The 19,373-nt window shown below is 47.4% G+C and overlaps 3 protein-coding genes across 9 annotated transcripts in view; 1 reads left to right on the top strand and 2 right to left on the bottom strand.

Moving 5' to 3' along the window:
• LOC146208520 (cell adhesion molecule Dscam1-like) overlaps positions 1–11,525 on the bottom strand; it is a 43,642-nt gene extending 32,117 nt beyond the window's left edge. Inside the window, exons 1-5 of the mRNA XM_084578776.1 lie at positions 11,420–11,525; positions 10,607–10,876; positions 9,616–9,741; positions 7,598–7,768; positions 5,093–5,240 (exon numbers count right to left, since the gene is read on the bottom strand). Of these exons, the coding sequence (XP_084434902.1) occupies positions 5,093–5,240; positions 7,598–7,768; positions 9,616–9,741; positions 10,607–10,876; positions 11,420–11,525 (821 nt within the window). The remainder of the gene's footprint in view (positions 1–5,092; positions 5,241–7,597; positions 7,769–9,615; positions 9,742–10,606; positions 10,877–11,419) is intronic.
• Positions 1–19,373, top strand: part of LOC146208515 (uncharacterized) — a 333,102-nt gene that overhangs the window by 153,089 nt on the left and 160,640 nt on the right. The gene's annotated exons all lie outside the window — the stretch shown is intronic.
• LOC146208521 (cell adhesion molecule DSCAM-like) lies at positions 11,621–15,123 on the bottom strand. The gene is made up of 5 exons (XM_084578789.1): positions 15,054–15,123; positions 14,292–14,573; positions 12,190–12,309; positions 11,945–12,085; positions 11,621–11,688 (listed from the first exon to the last, which is right to left on the bottom strand). Exons 1-5 carry the CDS (start codon positions 15,121–15,123, stop codon positions 11,621–11,623), a joined length of 681 nt encoding a protein of 226 aa, XP_084434915.1.

Genomic DNA, 19,373 nt, shown 5'->3' on the forward strand with positions numbered 1-19,373 from the left:
TGTGTAAGACGTGGCTACCGGCCGCGCTACGCTGAAGGCTCGAAACCTAGAGTAGTATTGCTTTCGCAATAAAAGGGGAATGTATATGAGCAAATTTCACCTAATCACCGCGCTGGCTACTATCAAATAAAGAGCCCAAATCAAACGTTCCGCGCCACACGTTCCGGTTTTTGAGCACGAGACGAAAAGAGCAATATCATCAGCACCATAACCACCAGAAACGGTTGCAATAAAAACATAAGCCCGCAAACGCAACAGACGTCTCATATTCGCTTTAAAAATACGCCAACGCCGCGCGTTCAGCTCTGCGAGGGACACCCCCTCTGGCGGGATGCCAGGTTCGTTGCTCCCAAATAGATGACGTCATCTGCTCCCTAGTCGCGCCCTGCCCGCCGGCAGTGCTTTCCCTCCGGCCACGGCAGGCTTGGGGGAAGGTTGCAGAAAGGTAGAGCGGGAGGGCGGGACGCGCCGAAGGGAGGGTGTACAGTGCACGGAAGAGCAGATGCGGAAGAGCCGGAGAATGATATTGATCGCCACCGCGCTCGCCGCCGGCCTCCCTCTTAGCTTTGCTTCTTTTTCGCCCTTTCCTCCTCTTCGCCTACCGGCCGTGCCACTGGCGGGTCTGGAGCCGCCGCTCGTTTTGCAGCGATCCCATTCCCCAGTCTCCTTTTCCTCAACCTTTTCTCCTTTCGGCTCGTTCGCTCCGGTTTCGCCAGACACTGGGCCGTATGCGCTTTCGTTCGCGTTATGTGTGCCTTCTGGCGCAATGCCTGAGCGGTGGGCCAGAGCGGTGTCTGCGGTGCGAGCCGAGTATGGAAACACGCGTTATAGGTGTGATTACACCTAGCAGGAAGGGGTGGGAGTGGGGGGGGGGGGGGGTATAAATGAAACGTGAGACGACATAGCAGAACCGAGAGCTTAATATTTATTGCGCTTTTTAGTGCCGATATGAAAACATGTTCGTGGAGCGAATATACTGCGGTCTCCAGAAGCTGCACTTTCGGTGCAAAACGTCATCTCATTAAACAATGTTCTTATTGTAGTTGGTACAAGTGTTAATAGTTTGTATGAATTGAATTCAATATGATGATAGCGATGGCATCGCCAGCGTCGCATTAGAGGCATTCATTTTAGTTCGATGCCTTTACGTACCGCTCCGTTCTCTTGTTTTCCTGTCTTGCCCGAATATTTAACAAGCAATGCCCGTTTCGCGTTATGAACTTCTCCGTACCTGTTCTTCCAGTCAGTAGCATTTAGTCCTATGATTGTATAACTGTTTGGCGATAGAAGCAACAGTAAGAAATGTAAAGATATTAATGTCATAAGGCGGAGGAGGAGGAAAAATAGATGTAGTGAAATTAACCGGAGAAGCCAGTCTGGTTTTGTGCGATCATTGAATTGGCGGCGGGGATATAAAGCGAAAGGAGAAGAGGAAGCCAAGAGCGAAATGAAGTTAGCTTGGAATTAGGTCACGGCAGAGCCGATGCTATCCCATGAAATCGAGCAGTGCCCAACAGGCCGTCAGTACCGACGATCGCTACGGATGTTGCCACAGAGCTTCCACGCCGGGCCATCTCCGTCAGCAAACGCTCTAGCGCATATATATTATCTTGCTGCACTGTATGGGAGGTATACACAAAGATAATATTCGATGGTCTTGTTGCAGCCTAGGTGGCGCATGCGGGACTATCAGCCATAACGATAACAAAGTAGTACTCGTCAGTGAATGCGACCCCAAGCCACATGCGACACATCACGGTTGACGTCGTAGTAGATTGGGTGGAAACTGGAACTGCGGGTCTTGTTTTAGGGAATACAGATACAGGTTCGAAACCTGGCCGGAATAACAAGAGGCAAGCGTGATCTCATTCCCAAACGCTCGATGCATGCCTACCCGCAGCGCCCACTCTCAAAATTGGGATCGACACACAATCACCGTCGGGATGGGCAGTTGGCGTGCAACGATTTTCTGCGACGCTGCTATGTACTGGTAGCCATTGGCAGACTGTATAGTGTGGCCATGCTAGTGAGCCCATGGCTTGTCGATGAGTTGTTCTTGGACATGCTGAAAGCAGCTTGTAAAGCTTGGAAGGCTTTATTCAAGTTTTCACTTAATGGCTTCACGAGGAGTAAGTTCTCCGCCCATCGATAAATTTATGATGTTCTAAGCTTTATTACTCACATTAAGAAATAGTTAAGCTCATGAACGCAATCTGGAGAGCCCCGCCGCGGTGGTTCAGGGTTTAGTGCGCTAGACTACTGTAACCAAGGATGCGGGATCGAATCCCGGCCTCGGCGGCCGCTTTTCGTTGGAGGCGAAAAGCAAGGCGCCCGTGTGCTGTGCGATGTCAGTGCACGTTAAAGAACCCCAGGTGGTCGAAATTTCCGGAGCCCTCCACTACGGCGTCTCTCATAGCCTGAGTCGCTTTGGGACGTTAAACCCCACAAACCAAACCAAACCAGCAATTTAGAGAGCCTGCTGTATAGCAGTTTCATACCTCAGAGTTTTATACACTATAGAGTTTTAGACCACGCAGGCTAGTCGTGGTTAAGACAATGCTGGTCCGCTGCGGTTAGGTTGCGTCAGCGAAGCTTAGAATAGGTTGACTCTGTCGGTTAATGGGATAGGGGAATAGCAGGGCACCAATTCGCATACGCAAATTTCTACCACGGAAGGGCAAAATGGTGTGTATAGCGTCCCCCTGTCCGCTCGGACCCTATTCTATAAAACAGCCCATTATACATCTCAAAGCATATACTGAAAACCTAAAGAGGAAGAACGCATATATCAACGCATATACTGAGAACCTATATAGGAAGAACGCATATACCAACGCATATACTGAAAACACATATAGGAAGAACGGTAGCGTCGGTTTTAACCCGCCTAACGGCCTTCGTGCGATGCTTCCGCACTCACTTCTGTTCTAACCGTCCGCACGCATTCCTGGGCGTTTATTTATTCTCCTCGCTTCTGGGTCACAGTGGCGTTTGTTTAGGAAGGTCGTTGGCACGCGCTTCAATAATGGAATGGGAAGCGTGTAGGTAGCCGGCTCAGTCCAGATGCTTCTTCTTTCGCCGGCCGACGAATGTTTGCTCTTGTTGCACGAGTTGTGCGCGCCACCGAACGAGGCGCGCGCCGCTGCCTTTTCTGTGATAGCCCTGGTGCCCAGCGAGGCCAACTAATCCTCGCGTCCGATGAGACCGGAGTGGCATTTCGGGCGAATTCGAAGCTGCTGCAGAGAACCATTCGGCGTGAAGTTCATACAGTTGTAGCGTTCTGAGCCCAGGAAAAAGCCAATATCGGTAGCTGGCTATAGGACAGGGCAGCGACACAGGCAGCGGTACAGCTCGCACCAATGAATTCCTCTGCTTTGGTTGTTGCACTGAACTGAGATGTACTGAGATGCTGAGATGTGCTGCCCAGTACTGAGATGTACAAATCTACACACTGTTTAAAGCCCCGTTCTGCAGAAAATCCGCCGTCGACGCGTTGTCAGCGTCAGCGCTGTGAGCGAAAATTCACGGGTGTGCATCAATCAATCAATCAATCAATCAATCAATCAATCAATCAATCAATCAATCAATCAATCAATCAATCAATCAAATAATCAATCAATCAATCAATCCAATTGGTGCAATAATTCATTCGCTGCCATACATATCTGTTAGCGATGATGTTGCTCTCTTTTGATGCGAGATGGGAGTCGAACCCATCGGGACCCTTAGGTCCTGAGATACGCTACGCCTATAGGCCACGCAGGCACTTTCGTACGGCTTAATTCAAGCGGGGCTTTATATCTATGACGGGTAGTCTTCCACATAACATGACAGCATAGAGTTTTATGCTAATAAGTATGCGTTAGGCCACAGAGGCAGTAATTAAGTTAATTAATAATTGTTAGTGATTAAGGCAGTAGCAAAGTGCATGCCAGCGAACTAGGATAGCAAGGAGGCACTTGACGAAAGGGCGGATCTTAACTGTGCTCTAAAATATTTGGCCAGATATAGTCGGCAATCTCCTTCCACCATCCACACACCGAATGATGACGACACGAGTCTGAGCTTGCGTATTCGCGACTCCTTTAATGCAATACGTCCAGCAATAAAAGCAAAACATGCACATTCGAAATCGCGTTGCCAGCGTCACCGCTTGCCAGGTGCATCATTGAGATCCTTCTGCCTTCCTCGGCGGATGCTGAATGAGCGAGAATTCGGGTCCCCGGCGTTGCATTTATTAATCGCCAAGAATGCAAAGGTCAGAGAAATAGTTTTACAGTTCGTTTTTTTAAAGCGTTCATGCGGCGTGTTCATACCGCGTTAAGCACTGGTTGCCCTTTCATTTCCCTCCACCCCACTTGCGCGGCTCTCGGCTGCCGTGCGCACGCTGTATCCGCAATACGAATGTGCGTTTGTGCCACGTATTGGAAATTTGTCGGAGCTGCAGGATGCTCATTCAAGGAACGCTCGAAGAGGAGGATCGATAGCAGCGTGCTATGTTATGCGTGATCCAATTACGCGATTATGCTAATTAGATCTTTCCCTGGGCGCCACCAATCCAGTCTGCGTATATACGTGGAGCTCGACTGAAAATTTTTATCTGCGTTTTTTACTCGTTCATTAGTTGCAGCAATAGGGAGTTCGCATATGCGCTTTCTTTCTTTCCTTCTTTCTTTCTTTTTACGGAGGGTACTTTAGAGAAAGCGCCGGTCGCGGCGTAAGGCAGCTGCTATTTATTGATTGATAAACCTCTATTATTAACAAATCGGTAATTGTATGGTAAGGTGGCCATAACACTCGTGACATAACCACCCTTGCGAACGAGCAGCATTTGTGAACTTCAACGTTGGACTTGCTATCGATTCCATCGGTCGATCGATCAAATCGATCGCAAGTCCAACGTAATCAATCAATCAATCAATCAATCAATCAATCAATCAATCAATCAATCAATCAATCAATCAATCAATCAATCAATCAAACAATACATCGGTGCAATAATTAATTCCCGCCCAAATACAAGCCCTCTGTCGCCTGTCAAAGGAGACGACTGAGATAGAAAGGAATAATTAGAAACTGGGCCCCAGCTCACCGTGAGTTCCCTCCCCGGTCGATCTTGGTGGCACCCTTGGACCAGGCGACGGTGAGGGGCTGGTCTCCCTGGGCGTCGCACACCAGCCGTGCGTTTTCTCCGCGTCGAGCGGTCACGACGCTGTGCTTCTCGGCGAACTTGGCCGGCACTGCGCGCGGAGAAAATAGGAGTCCGTGAGCACGATCGTCATGCATGTTACATCGACGTGAAAACTAGAGTTTAAAAGGGAATAGCAGATGGGCCGCGAGAAAGATTGTTGGTGCGTTTCTTACGTGTTTGCCACGGCTGAAAAAAGAAAGGGAAGTGCAGTTACATCAAAAAACGTGCTCAGCGAATGAAATAGAAAAAAAAAAGGCAGGCTGTACAGCAAAGAAACAGGGTGCGATTATGACACCGTGAATAGCTGACGCGATCAATTCGAGGGAAGCGACTTTTAATAATAATAAAAAAATTGCTTGAGTCCGGAGCCCATCGCTTGAAAATTAGTGCACTCACAACTACGGTGCTAGTATCTGTTGCAGACTCTATGAGAGTGCGGCACCAGTGCCGCACTCAAATGAAACCTACGACAGATACGTGCAGCCTAGTTTTGAGTACGTTAATCCTCGGGCAATGCACCAGTGCCGCACTCGAATACAGCTTACAATAGGTAAGTGTTTTCGCTAGCATTGGATTCTACAATTGTTTTACTGCAAATACAAATTGAGTCACTGCAAAAAGACAAATGTCATGTTCACACGATGTTTCTGAATGCAACAGCAGCGCTCATGCTAAAGTGAAGTTAAAAAAAGAAAAATGTACTTTTCGTTTGTTTGTAGGCAGATAGCGGTCTTGCCATCTTAACGATGGCAACCATTGGCTAGGCAGTTGAAATTGCGTGGCGCTAGGAGTCCTTTTTATGAACTGAGAAAATGCGTCGCGATGCACAGTGATGGTAAAACCAGGTCGGCTAATGAAAACGATGCTGTCGGGAGTGAGGTCATTTTGTCGAAAATCAGCGGACGAAACAGTCGACGTAAACGTTTTGTTGTCTTGTTAATCTCTTTAGTAGGAGAGATTTGATGAACGGATGAATTATATGAGGAATAATAATATGGAATGAACGGCGGAATAATATGCAGTTCGGACAAATAAAGATACACCTGTAACTTGTTTGTTCCTTGAAAAAAAGAATGCACAATTTGGAGAAAAGCAAATCCACAGACTGGAACTTTGTCGCATTCAGTGTGTTGATTTGGGCTTAATAATAGAAAGGACACGGTAACATGCTCATTTTTGAAAATTTATTTTGAGTAAAATGATTTACAGGAAACGTTCAGTTGTTTCAATAAAGGAATAAGCAATGCATGTTCTGTAAAGGCGCTTGCGAAACGGCAACAAGGAAGAAAAGAATTCTTGCTGGAGAACCACGTTTGAAATCATTTTTTGAAATTGAGGTTATTGGCGAGTTTTTGAACATGTCTTTTTTAAACATTTGCGGCTTGCGAAAGGACGCAGTATGAAGAAAGATCACGCACACTCGTAGATACATCGCACTTGCACTCACTCACTCACTCACTCACTCACTCACTCACTCACTCACTCACTCACTCACTCACTCACTCACTCACTCACTCACTCACTCACTCACTCACTCACTCACTCACTCACTCACTCACTCACTCACTCACTCACGCACGCACGCATGCGGTTGCAGGCTACAAAGCAATATTTTTACGATCGGAAATAAACTTTTTTTTTCACTTCCATTTTAGTATTTGTTATGACGAGCGCGAAGGATTTTGAGCGATCAGCTAGCAGTATTCTTGACTGTAGCATTGGACCAACCCACATTGTAATCACTATAAGCCGTAAGCCCTGCGTTCAGGCTGACGACACGTGACACGTACAATTTTCCGTGACGTCTTGCAGAAGCTGGAAGGCTCGCGCAACTTTGATGCGTTGATAGAACAAAGAATAGGCACGGTTAAACACTTCCCCCTTGTTATAAACCTATACACACAGCATTACTGTGCTCGCAAAGTTGTACAGATGCACGCTGGGTCAGCGTGCGCTAGCACTGCAGGCAGTTACCGTTGGTCCCCTGCATGCCTTCAGCGGACTCTGAACATGCACGCAGTTCTGCTATCATATATATTGGTCGCCGGTTCGATTGCCGTAGATGCAGCGGCCGCACTTCGGTGAAGGATGAAATTCCACGCATTCCACACAAATACTACAGAGTCTGAAGGAAAATATTGGGCTTAGTACTCAGCAATTCAGTGCAGCATGTCTCGCAAAAAAGCATTTTTCTTTCTAACATAGCTTAGCAGCAGTTTGGTGCGATCTCAACAGCTATACAAGTGCAAAGAGACAACACGAGTACACCAGCCCAGTTTCCCCGTATCCAGTGTATCTCGTGATCGGGGCATTTGTTTTGCTGGGATCGTGGGGCTTCGTGGATGAGGGATGCGGGAGGGGGGATTGCGGAATGAACTGCGGCGCCCGCTGCCACTATCTACTTACCGTTGACGGCCACGCGGATCACCTTCTTAAGCGGCTTTCCGACGCCGTTGTCCACGAAGCAAGCGTACCTTCCTTCGTCCACTTTGGACACGGAGTCGAAGACAACGCTTCCGTTGCTTGTCTTTACTGGCACCGGTGCCCCGGAGTCACCGCAGACCACGGTGCGTTTGCCTGCATGGAGGTTGCGTCGAGCGCTTGTTAATACATGGAGGAAGTGATAGGAAGCCACGTAGGTAGAGCATAGGGGCACGACGTGTAAGCTACGTCATACTATGGCATCAGGACGTTTAGGTTAGGTGCGGTTTAACGCATTTCGAGTCCAACGTCTTGGTCGTTTTGTGTACGACAAACCAATAACACTGTTGCTGCGGGCACTCGCGACATTCAGAGTGATGACAGAAGAATAATGGCGGAAAGAATATCACTGTGGACAAGTTCAAAAGGCTTACTACCAGTAGTGTGAAACATGAGCCATTAAATTAAAAATAAATTTATTATATGGATATTGACCTGACGTGAGCTTGGCAGCGTAATACCTTGCTAATAGTTACACTTCTAAATACATCTCAGCTACGAGCTACGCATGTACTGTGGTGTGTACACTTGGTGCGTACGAACGCACACATCACAACCTCAGTATCTACCGCTTACTCGTACCTAATTTTCGACTTTATGTAAGGCTGAGTGAACAGGAATAGAAATACATGTGTCACGCTTAATGCCAAACTTCCTCCCGGCCCCTCTGCGGGCACTGCGCTGTAAGTCGTCGCCGTGCGCAGAAACAACAAAGTAGCCGAACGTAGCGTGGGACTCAAACAGGTGTCTCGTCGTACACGTGGTACGCACGGGTGCTTGCGCACGCGCTCGGCTTCGCCTTAGCTCACGTGTCTTCATGCATGTACGGCGTGCAGCAGAGACAGGAAACGCGCTTTGGGGCGTTCTTCGTTCCGCGACATTGGAGGTGCGCAAGTGATTTCCTGTCTGGATTTGCCGCAGCACCTCCACCCCGGTAGCGTGTAGCGGGCTTCTGCCGCACAGAGAGAAAGCACATACGCTCGCCGAAGGAAGCCACGGTCAAGGATGACCAGCTGCCGCTGCCAAAGCGCGTCTGCCACCGTGCGGAACCGGCCCACTTCCGGTGGCTCTCACCTCCACCTTGCGCCCTTCCGCTTGCGCCTGCCCTCTCCTCCTTCCCTTTCTTTCCGCTCTCTGACTCTCGTGCTCGCGTCTTCGTGAGAGTCCCGCACACTTACCGCTTCCCGAAAGCTCTTTTTTCCTTTTTCGCGATGTTGCCACTTGCTGAGTTTGGAAGTTCATTGAGTGACCGACTTCCGTATCGATGTGGAGTGCTGTCAGCCGCTCTTATGGCAAAGTGTGACGGGATCCAACGCCGCTAAGTGGAGTCATGACCCGGTGCTATTAACTTTCTCGCGCCTTACCACCTGTGTACAAAGCGGAAGCTATAATACTTCCCTTTCTATCGGCTCTTTACTTCCGGCGGAAGGCGTGCGAGTGCTGAGGCGCGATGTTCCGTTTTCAAGAAGCGAAAATTTAGAGCGAGTTTGCCGTTTTTCTCAGTATGCAATCTATTTCAGACGAAGTAGTCGATGTAATATGAGCGTGCTTACTTTTTAGCCCGCTTTGAATTCGTGTGCATTGCAGCGCTACAGGTGATGAGAAAAATTACTCGTAAGAGAGAGAGGTTGAGGCGCTCGACTTATGAGGACGCGCGCCTAGAGATTATGTATACGGCCCTAGCAGTTGGGGTGATATGGCTCCGACAAACGTGACAGAGTTTTAATAACGCAGAACTTAAGGCTAGTTGGTCATAAAATACAGCACAAAGTGAGACTTGAAATCTGCTTGCGTTCTCGTGTCAGCTAGTGTTCCGTTTGTTGTGTGGTTTATTGGGTGATGATAGATGCTGCCCGTGAGGTCACAGTGAAATACTGAACAAAAAATAATCAAGTGGGATAAGAAAGAAGGGCATTGTGTCGCCCTTAGCGACTGTGGCTCACCTCCCGGGACACACCGGCTCCACGTGACTGCAGGCTGAGGCCGTCCGGCTGCCGAACACCTGAGGCGCACCTCGGAGCCTTCGGCAGCCGAGATGTCGCGCGGTTCCTCAATCCACTGTGGAGGCTCTATAGAGATACGGGAAGCCAAATGACGTTGTTAAGAAGCGTTAGGTGCATAGGTTTGTTCTCCGCGATCAGTCGATAAATCGACACTCCAGAGGTTACGCGCACGTGTCCTCAAGACAAGCGTTCATCAACAAACTACTTTTTACGTCCTGAGCCAGCGGCGTAGTCCCAGATGTGTTCACAGTAGTGATTTAGCAATGCATTCGTATTTCTAGGGGACTTAAATAAAGGAAAGCTGTATACGCACACCTTATCGATCGTGCATTGTGCAGGGAGTGGCAAGGAACGGGACCTGTACCCTTCTTTACTATGTATGCTCCAGTTCTCAGCAGGGCTTGATTGATTTTTTTGTACACGTGGTGAGAAACGTTTCTTCTAAGTGAGTTGAACAGTGGTAGACGTCCTTTGTATATTTGAATCGTCAGGGCAAACAAGGGTGAAACGTTTCGATGACCATTACTATTTCTTTTTCAGCTATTGTGCCCAATCACGTTAGCCCTGTTATTTCAGGTGCTTTTCAACCTTCTTTACAAATACTTTATAGTTATAGTAGCTGAACGCTTTTACTAAGCAAATCGCGGGATGCGCTCTACGAATAAACTTTGACTGCCACGTACATTGTGCTGGTTTGGTTTGTCGTTTAACGTCCCAAAGCGCCCCAGTCTATGAGCGGCGCACGATCAGTGTGCATCGGAGTTGATCGACTTGTTTATCGACTTGTTTGCATGTCTGCTTTAGTAACTGGAACCGTGCGGCTCTTTCGTAATAACAGTAGTACGAATAGAGAGAATTTGTTTTTTTTTAAGGTTTGATAGGAGCGCAGTGAGATAGATAAATTGATTCCACCATTGCAGCACTAACTCACGTTTCACTTCCAGCGTCGACGTGTACCGGTCGGTGCCCGCCGCGTTGCTCACCACGCAGGTGTAATTGCCGGCGCTTTCAGCCGTCACCGGGTCTATGTTGAGCACAGAGAAATCGTCCTGTGACGATATTCCCTCGCGCACGGGGGCACCGTCTTTAATCCAGGTGAACGTCAGGGGCCGCGTTCCGCTTTGCACGTTGCAGAAAAGCTTGGCGTTCACGCCCGTCACGACGTCGGACGGCAGTGCGAGTGGCTGAATCACGGGAGGATCTGCAAAGCGAGGAACCTTGGTTAGACCCGGAAATTGGGTCGCCCTAATTGTCGGTGGCGAATTGGTTCATGCTTTTTATTTTTTAATTTTCCGCGTGGGCCCTGCGTTTTGTGAACGTTGCAATTAAGTATGGCGCGAATTTAAGGCTGAAACATAGGTAGATAGATAGATATACACATAGATAGAGAGAGAAAGAGGGGGGGGGGGGTGTAAATGGTGTTCAAAACTAAAACCAAGGCTAGTTGTAGGCAAAATGGTTACTACTACAGGATGCATGTAAATGTGCTAGCGGGGCATCTATAACCAAGAGCGCTCGATCGGCCGTCTTACCGAGTTTTTCTAGGCGCACAACAATTTATAAAGATCTATGTCTAGATCTATAAAGAAACACACGGAACAACTCGTCTCTTAAGACTTCTCTAGCCTTTCTCATTTTCCTACGGTTTGCACTTTCCAGGTACAATTCGACTAACTTGTCATATTTTGAAATCTTTATGGAATCCGCTGCAAGCAGAAGGAACAGAACTCGAACTGACGCTTACCGTGTTGCGGTGCTGCTCGGCTCGGCGCCAAAGCCGTCGTCAAGGCGAGGAAAACCAACCGCACGGCGCCTGCCGAAAACATCGAGCGCGATGGTGGTGGCCGCATCGTGACGGCTTCACGAGTACGGGTGCTTCTCAGTGCACCGAGAACTGCACCAAGCAGCGCATGGGTGCCACTGCGGGGGGCCGACGCCGCGGCGGCTAATCCACTGTTAATCCGCGCTTGGCTGACACAGACATGTCGGCGCATGACATGCCTTCTTCGGTCGCTGTGCATTGCCCAGCACACGGGCTCTCAGCGCCACATGGTGAATGCCGGCGTCACTGACACCGACGGGTGGTCGTTTGCGCTGCGTGAATTTATTTTTAACAACGGAGCCCCCCGTTCGGTCGCACAGGGCCTGTCATCGCCGGCGTTAAGAAGTGGGAAGCGTGGCGCCAGCTGACGACAAATCTTCCGCCTTGGCTGCTTGTCTCGAGGAAGGAAGCGAATCAGATCCTCGTTTTTCTCGGGTGAGCGCTTACCTCGGACGACGACAGACACTGTTTTGGTGAGGCGACCACCGATGTCATTGCTGGCGTCGCAAGTGTATTTGCCCCGGTGGGCTTCTGTGAGTGGAAACAGGGAGAGCACGGGTTGTTTCCACGTTTCGGGCAGGTTTTGCTCTGAAAATAGAAAGTTTAGAAGATAAAGAGACCGGAATTTAATTAGCTGGAGCTTCTCGGTTTCCACATCCGTGGCTGCTATGGACACTAGATTAAGTTCCTACCTGTCACTTTTTTCCAAGTGATCGTTGGTTCCGGCGATCCGGATGCCAAACATGTAAGGTTCAGCATCCCGCCGATCGTTCCGAACGCATCAGTGGGCTCAACTGTCCATACCGGTGGCACTGTCAGTAAGAGAGAGCAAGGATTATGACGGGCTATTACGCCATTCACACCTAAGCGTTATTCCGAATTGTAATCCAGTGAATGCTTTTAGGCGTGGCATAGTTTTCACTGGCATTTTTTTTTTTTTTTTTTTTTAGTTTCGCCTTGTTCAAAGTATATCGGAATTAACTGATTAACCCTGTAAATATTGCTCTTGACGCTCAGCTATAAATAGGAGAATCCCACCATGATGGTCCGATCGGGGTGCTTCCGGCGAGGTAGCCTGAGAGTAGCTACTTTTATTCGGCAAAAGTGAAAGCCCGCAATAATTTGAAAAGTACACGTCGTGGCGCGCTTCGTGCGCTCGAAAGCGCTCTCATCCTCGACTGGGTACGACGCTGACAGATTCCCGCCTTTTGCGATGCCCGCAACGGAGCTTTGCGTTGCCGTTGGTTCGTAGATGAGCGCTAGCCGTGCAGCCGAGGCGCCGGAAAAGCCCACTGTCAGCAGCCGTCGACGCATATCCCGCAATCAACGGCTAAGCGAAGGTCTGTCGTGAGCAATGCAGAAGGGGCAAATTTGGTAGCGTTTCACCAAATCGCGGATGAGTGCGTTGCACCACGTGAAAATTTCACGCGACAATGTGAACAAGCGTGAGGACGAGTAGCCTGTTCCATACTGTTACTGCGCGGTCATCTTTTTACTTTTATATACGTGTTTTTTAAACTGATGTTTAGGCCAATGTAATAACGTTGGTTTAAGCTAGGACATATTCATCGTCACCGCACGATACAAAGGGAAGAGCCCCATCATCATCATCATCATCATGATCACCACCACCACCACCACTGGGAAGCTCTGAGCGCGCTGTCACGTGGCATTTTTGAAACTTTGCGGGCTTTCAATTTTGCCAATAAAAGGAGCTGCGCTATGGGCATACCTTGTTGGAGGCACCTGGGTCATACTATTTCACTGTTTCTCGACAAAGTGCCTACAAACATTTGCGTTTAATAAGTTATTGACTTATTTTCGACCAATTATTCAAGCGGGCGGAACGCTTTAAATGACTTTAAACAACATTCACTTGATTAAGTTGGCAATAACGGTTAGGTTTTAAAAATCCTGGTGTATATTGGGTGGTTTTAACGACTAAAATTAGATAACTTTAAACGTGGAGTGTAGCTGCCCGCAAATGAGCGAAAATTCGCGTCTGAAAGTCGCTGGGAGAGACATTTGTCCTGCTATGAAATTAACTTGTTATGATGAATAACAGTTAACGTAACGCCCGTTACTTTTTGTCTTGTTCCCCTACTTGCCATAAATGCAGGCAATTATACAATAACCATGTTGTGGCGCGTCATCTCACGGGCGTCGACGGGGCGCAGTTTCGGTTCCCGAACTTTCGGATGTCGCTACTGAGGCATTGTATTATGGCTGCTAATCTCACGTGACGCTTTCTCTTAACTGGTGTTCGGCTGAGCATAACTTGCGAGTTTGTTTTTTATTTTTTAGGTGTGCGAGGACGTTGGGAACAGTATTTCTGCGGCGTCTGGCTGGAAGGAACGCACAGTGTTGCCTGAAGAAAAGCTCGGCATTTTGTTCAGGGCCGGCGGACAAGATGAGTGGGATAAAAATGAAACGGAACGCATGGCTTTTTTACACGAGTAAAGATTATTACTGACAGTGCTATTGAGAAAAAAAACAACAACAACAACATGACATATATCGTAGTTTAGCAGGGCTAGTTAGCCACGATGATAAGTAATGCTAGTAACTTGTAAGGGCAATCTATTTTCAGTTTGGCTATTTTTATACCTTAGTGAAAACTTTTATGATGAGGTAAGATCATTGTTGCGCTCACTGCGTCTTGAGGCATAGTGTGTTGATTTTCGGTAAAACTTCTAAACGAAAAACCGCATTATTTCTAGGCTATAAATCTAAACACTGCTTAATACCGCTTGGGCCGAGATAGCAACGAAATCAATGCTTCACGTCTACTTACTCTCCACCTTCAGTTGAACAGTGTGCGAATCACTGCCAAAGACGTTCGTTGCCCGGCAGGTGTAGTTTCCTTGGGAATCCAGTGAGGCCGAAGGAATCGCGAGGACGGACATGATGTTGCTGCCGTAGCTAATATCCTTGGAGAAGTTTGTGACATCGTTTCCGTCCTTGTGCCACGAGAATGTGACAGGTGGTGTTCCCGACGCAAGGTTACACGTTGCGCTGACTTTGTCCCCGGCTTTCACGCGTGCAGGCAACTGAAACGGCTGGATCTTAGGCACGTCTGAAAGGAAAAAAAAAAAAAAAAAAGCACATATCAGCACGCGCTAATGACCTCACAAAGAGCGATACTTACATTCACGCTTTCTCGATACCGGAGGGGTGAAAATGCATTCTAATAGCCGCAAATAAAACGCTGCCGATGACAGCTGTACTGCTATATTGAGGCAGCTGTATTTGCATCTTCTCTCTCTCTCTCTCTTTTTTTTTTTTTCGTGCTTAATAAACACGCTTTCTAGTTTGTTTGCCTAGGGTTCGTTTGATTCCGTCATCAAGTGGAGTCTGTTAAGCATGGTTCAAGAAAAATTGAGTAAATGTCAGGTATAGTAGATGACAGGACTTTGCCGCCTTACAAATTTGGATCCTGTCCGATGATGTACGCATGTACTAAGATTAAAGAGTGAGCTTAGTAATGATGTATGACATTGGTAATCGCAAGGAGTGCATTTAGTTAGGAAAAACTTGGTTAACGTGACTTACGTACCTTGTTTCCTTACGGCGGTTGCCGACGCCAGGATGGTCCAGAGGCCTAACAGGCGCGCTTGGAGGAGCATCGTTGCGGTCGACGGGACGTGTTCACGCGCTCTGTGGAGCCGGAATCATCGCGAGCAGTCCGTCACGGAGAGACCCCTTTTCCATGCGTGCGCGAGCAGCATATGCGAACGGAAAAACAAAAGCCACTACGCGGCAGCAGAAGGAAGCGCCTTGCTCCCATGTCGTCGCCCATTCGCCATGCGCGCATCTCTCGCGGTTACGCGAGAACCCTGGGAGCATTTTTTCGCTGCCGGTCCCAGACCGTATCAAATGGTCGCGATGCCACAGGATCGTGGCGCCGCGTTGTGGGAGGACGTTAAAGTTCGGCGACACGCTGTAACTAGTGTTTGCAGGTGGGCGCAGCTAGAATGTGCCAAATATGGACGTTCGAGCCTCCGAAAGGACAGTTGAATCTTTCCTCGGTGTGCAAAATCGATTTGTCCTATTTGTGGCAATCCGAAAGCAAACTTGAGTTGACGCTTACTCTTGACCAGCAAGGACACTGTTTTCGACAAGGCAGTCCCGATCCCGTTGGATGCCTGGCAAGAGTATCTTCCACTGTCTTGGCCTGTTGCGTTCATGATGACCAGCGTTCCGTTCTCGAGGACTTGTGCCTTGTTTTCCGCGGTCCACTTCAGCTCGACACCTGTCAACATTTCGAAAGTTGAATTACTTCGAGCCTAGGCCGGAAACACAAGCGCATTAGCTTCTCGTAAAAAGTGCCTTTGCGAAACATAGTAAGGTTTCAGTCAGCAGGCGTAGGCGTAATTGCTAAGACTATAAATGCATAGAGTTTTACTCTTACCTAGGGGGAAAGCTGTGCTGCCATCTATGGGAGTTTACATGGAGTTTCCTGACGACTGGTTCAGCCACCATGGGTGCTCAAAGCATCATGGGCCGGAGAGCTACCGAGTGCAGAACTACAACTTTTGGCCAAAACTAATGCAAAGATAAACGTTGTTATACCGTAAACAATGCTCTAATATTCAATTTTATGACTATAAATTTCGAAAATAGAGAGAAATAGCATGGGTCAGTGTGAAATCTATCCAATATAAGCGATGGCTTTTTCTGCTATTGGCTTAGTTTTGAGCAGCACAAATACCAATATTTCGCACCTAATAGGCACACTTTGAAAAGAAAAAGAAACGTTTTGAAATATTTATGGTTGCGCAATTACTTAAGGAAGTTTTTAGCGGTATTTCTGGAAACAGAAACCTTTGATTGGCAACGTCTGCTTTTGCGCCTTCGCCACTATGACTTTTGCGGTCTATGTACGCACCTCAAGATGATGATGATGACGAAAAAGAAACATCGCAATACTGCCACTCCACGTACCCGAGAAAAACCGACTGTCCCGCACCAAGTAGCACACCGGCCCATGATCTTTAGCGCGCCCATGGTGGCTGAAGTGCAGCACCCTCAGCTTTTCCACTAGTTAAGAGTGTAAGAAACTCTATGTATAAATGCCTTGCGGATTGCTGGCGTGTTGTCAGTCTCGGGTCGACTGCTCTGGCAAATATCATCGTGGTATACTCTTACTGCTATTGTTTCTTCATGTCATTGACTCGATCGAAATTCAGCGGCGGAGACTGCGATTAATCTAGCAACAAAAGTATTGAAAAAATAAAAAATAAAAAGTGGTGCTTGTCATGGCATTGACGTCGCGGGAAGTTAAAAGTAGAAAAATGGTTTGGTTTGGTTTGTGGGGTTTAACGTCCCAAAACAACTCAGGCTATGAGAGACGCCGTAGTGGAGGACTCCGGAAATTTCGACCACCTGGGGTTCTTTAACGTGCACTGACATCGCACAGCACACGGGCGCGTTTCTTTTCGCCTCCATCGAAAAGCGGTCGCCGAGGCCGGGATTCGATCCCGCGTCCTTGGGAACAGTAGTCGAGCGCCGTAACCACTGCGCCACCCCGGCGGGAGTAGAAAAATGGGATGACAATGAAGCTTTGTGCTTGAGAGGCCTTTCAAGCCGAAAAGCAGTGGGTAATGCATTTAAAATGATGATGAGACGGAGTCCTCGCCTTGCGGCCTGGTCCTTGTTACAAGACACCTCTAATCGAAACACCTTATAATGATTTCTCGTACGTGTATATTGGTATTGCATCTCATGACAACCAGCACGGAGTTAACCGCTCACCTCGTCGCAGCCATTTTACTTGAGGCAGTGGATGTCCCGACGCCTTGCAGTGAAGATGCAGTGTCTGTCCACTTCTCAGCATCATGTCTTCTGGTTCCAGTTCCCATTTAGGTGGCGCTGGGGAGACGGCAAAAAAGAGATTTATTATTTTATCTAAGTTTTGTATTCAAATTCAGATAACCGTAGAAATTGACACCATGCTCGAAGAACTCAATAATCATAAAAATTCTGATGCTTATTCGCATGTTCATTGAATTTACGTCTTGAAAGTGGCACCTTGTGACTAAATCCGGAGTTATCACGCGTAGCACAGCGCATTGACTTTCCTCCCAGCGGTCCAACCGCGTGGCAATGCACGAAAGCATCTTCCTCCTACTTCGCCTGAAGCTACCGGCGCTTAGTATCTGGCGGCGTCGTATAGTTTCTGTACTAATTTTGTGTATTTATAGTGTGTTCGCACTAAAAGTGTTACTTGCAAAAACGCCGTTATGTACGCATGTGAAGCCGATCTAAAGTTGCCTACCAGCAGTTACCTGCCAAAATTAATTGAATTGAGTTGTAAACTTGGCACACTGCCAGGCGGCAATGTAGACTTTTAAAACAAATTGACCACAAAGCGGCCGAGTTAGTGGGTGCTCTGACAGATGGCAGCTGGTGGAGAGAGAGAGAGAGAGAGAGAGAGAGAGAGAGAGAGAGAGAGAGAGAGAGAGAGAGAGAGAGAGAGAGAGAGAGAGAGAGATGGTATGTAGATTGTTAAATGTAACCAGGGTTGTAAAAAATACGGTGAACACTGTCCCAGGGAAAATAGATGAGGGCTGTCAGAGTCGCTTGGCCTAGTCTTCATCATTTTTTTCGTTCGCGAAAACTAAATACTTAGTGAAGGCTAATTAGCTAACTTTTTAATTATTGGCTTGAGGAAAAATGTGGCATGTAAAAGTTGTAGATCTTAAAAAAACAGCTAGCTAGGTTGTTTCCATCAAGCCAGCGTTTATATAAAGCATTCGTTTGCAAGGTTGAAAACGATATGTCGTGTAATAATAATAATAATAATAATAATAATAATAATAATAATAATAATAATAATAATAATAATAATAATAATAATAATAATAATAATAATAATAATAATAATATTAATAATAATAATGGATTTTTCGTGGCATCGGCGCCCTTTCAATCTGTCGAGACGTGTCTCAGATAATAAAATCCGCTTTTGTCAGTAGCGCACTCTCCATGTGAAGCTTATTGTGCGCAGCTAACATTTTTTCAGGGTGATCTACAACTTTGCATGGACAGCTTTTTCCCCAAGCCAATAAACAGAGAAGTTAGCTAATTTGTCCTTACTAATTATTTAATTCTGGCGAGCCAGAATGCATTGCAGATTAGGATAAGCGACTCTGAACAGCTACTGGTAGCACTGAGCTAGGGCTCGGCGTATCCTTTAAAACAATGATTAAATTTATCTGGGACACCCTGCATGTATTCTCCTCCTTTTGGCTAGTTATTTAAATACCTCGATATACTCTGAAGTTTTGTGCAACAACCAATAAATCATAGATGAGGCTGGTTCGACGTATTCCAAAGCTGAATGCCGTGCTTGCCGAGCTGGCCAGCAAAGCGAAACAAAGCCAAACAGAGCCAGAGCCAAAAAGCAAATCAGCAAATATTAATTAAGATTAACATTTGGCAAAACGTGCTTGCCGTACTTAGTTTAGCCAGATAAAGCCGAAGTCACTTTTGTGCTCGCCTTTTTATATGCTATATATGCGTCAACACGGAATTCAGCACGACTAAAGTTAGACATTAGAAATTGGCTTGGGAGCTTGTCCATACCACATGAGAGGTGGCGACGTAGAAGGTAGAAGACGCATTCATTTTTATGATGTACTTCTTCTCGCAACTGCGATGCAGCTAAGAGCTGACAGATTTAAGGACAAGTGAATGTTTCATCATCATTAGCCGGACGACTATAAGCACTGCATGGCGAAGGCTTCTCTCATATTCCTTCAATTAACGTGGCCCTGTGCTAGCTAGCCAGTGCCGGAAGGTGAGAATGCTTCTGACTCGTTGCTAAATCTCATGGATTGAGCAAAGTCATGTATCATTTTTAGAGCGCCGCTAT

This window comes from Amblyomma maculatum, chromosome 1 (assembly GCF_055883805.1).
Source record: "Amblyomma maculatum isolate TAMU_Amacu chromosome 1, ASM5588380v1, whole genome shotgun sequence".
NCBI classification, from domain to species: Eukaryota; Metazoa; Arthropoda; class Arachnida; order Ixodida; family Ixodidae; genus Amblyomma; species Amblyomma maculatum.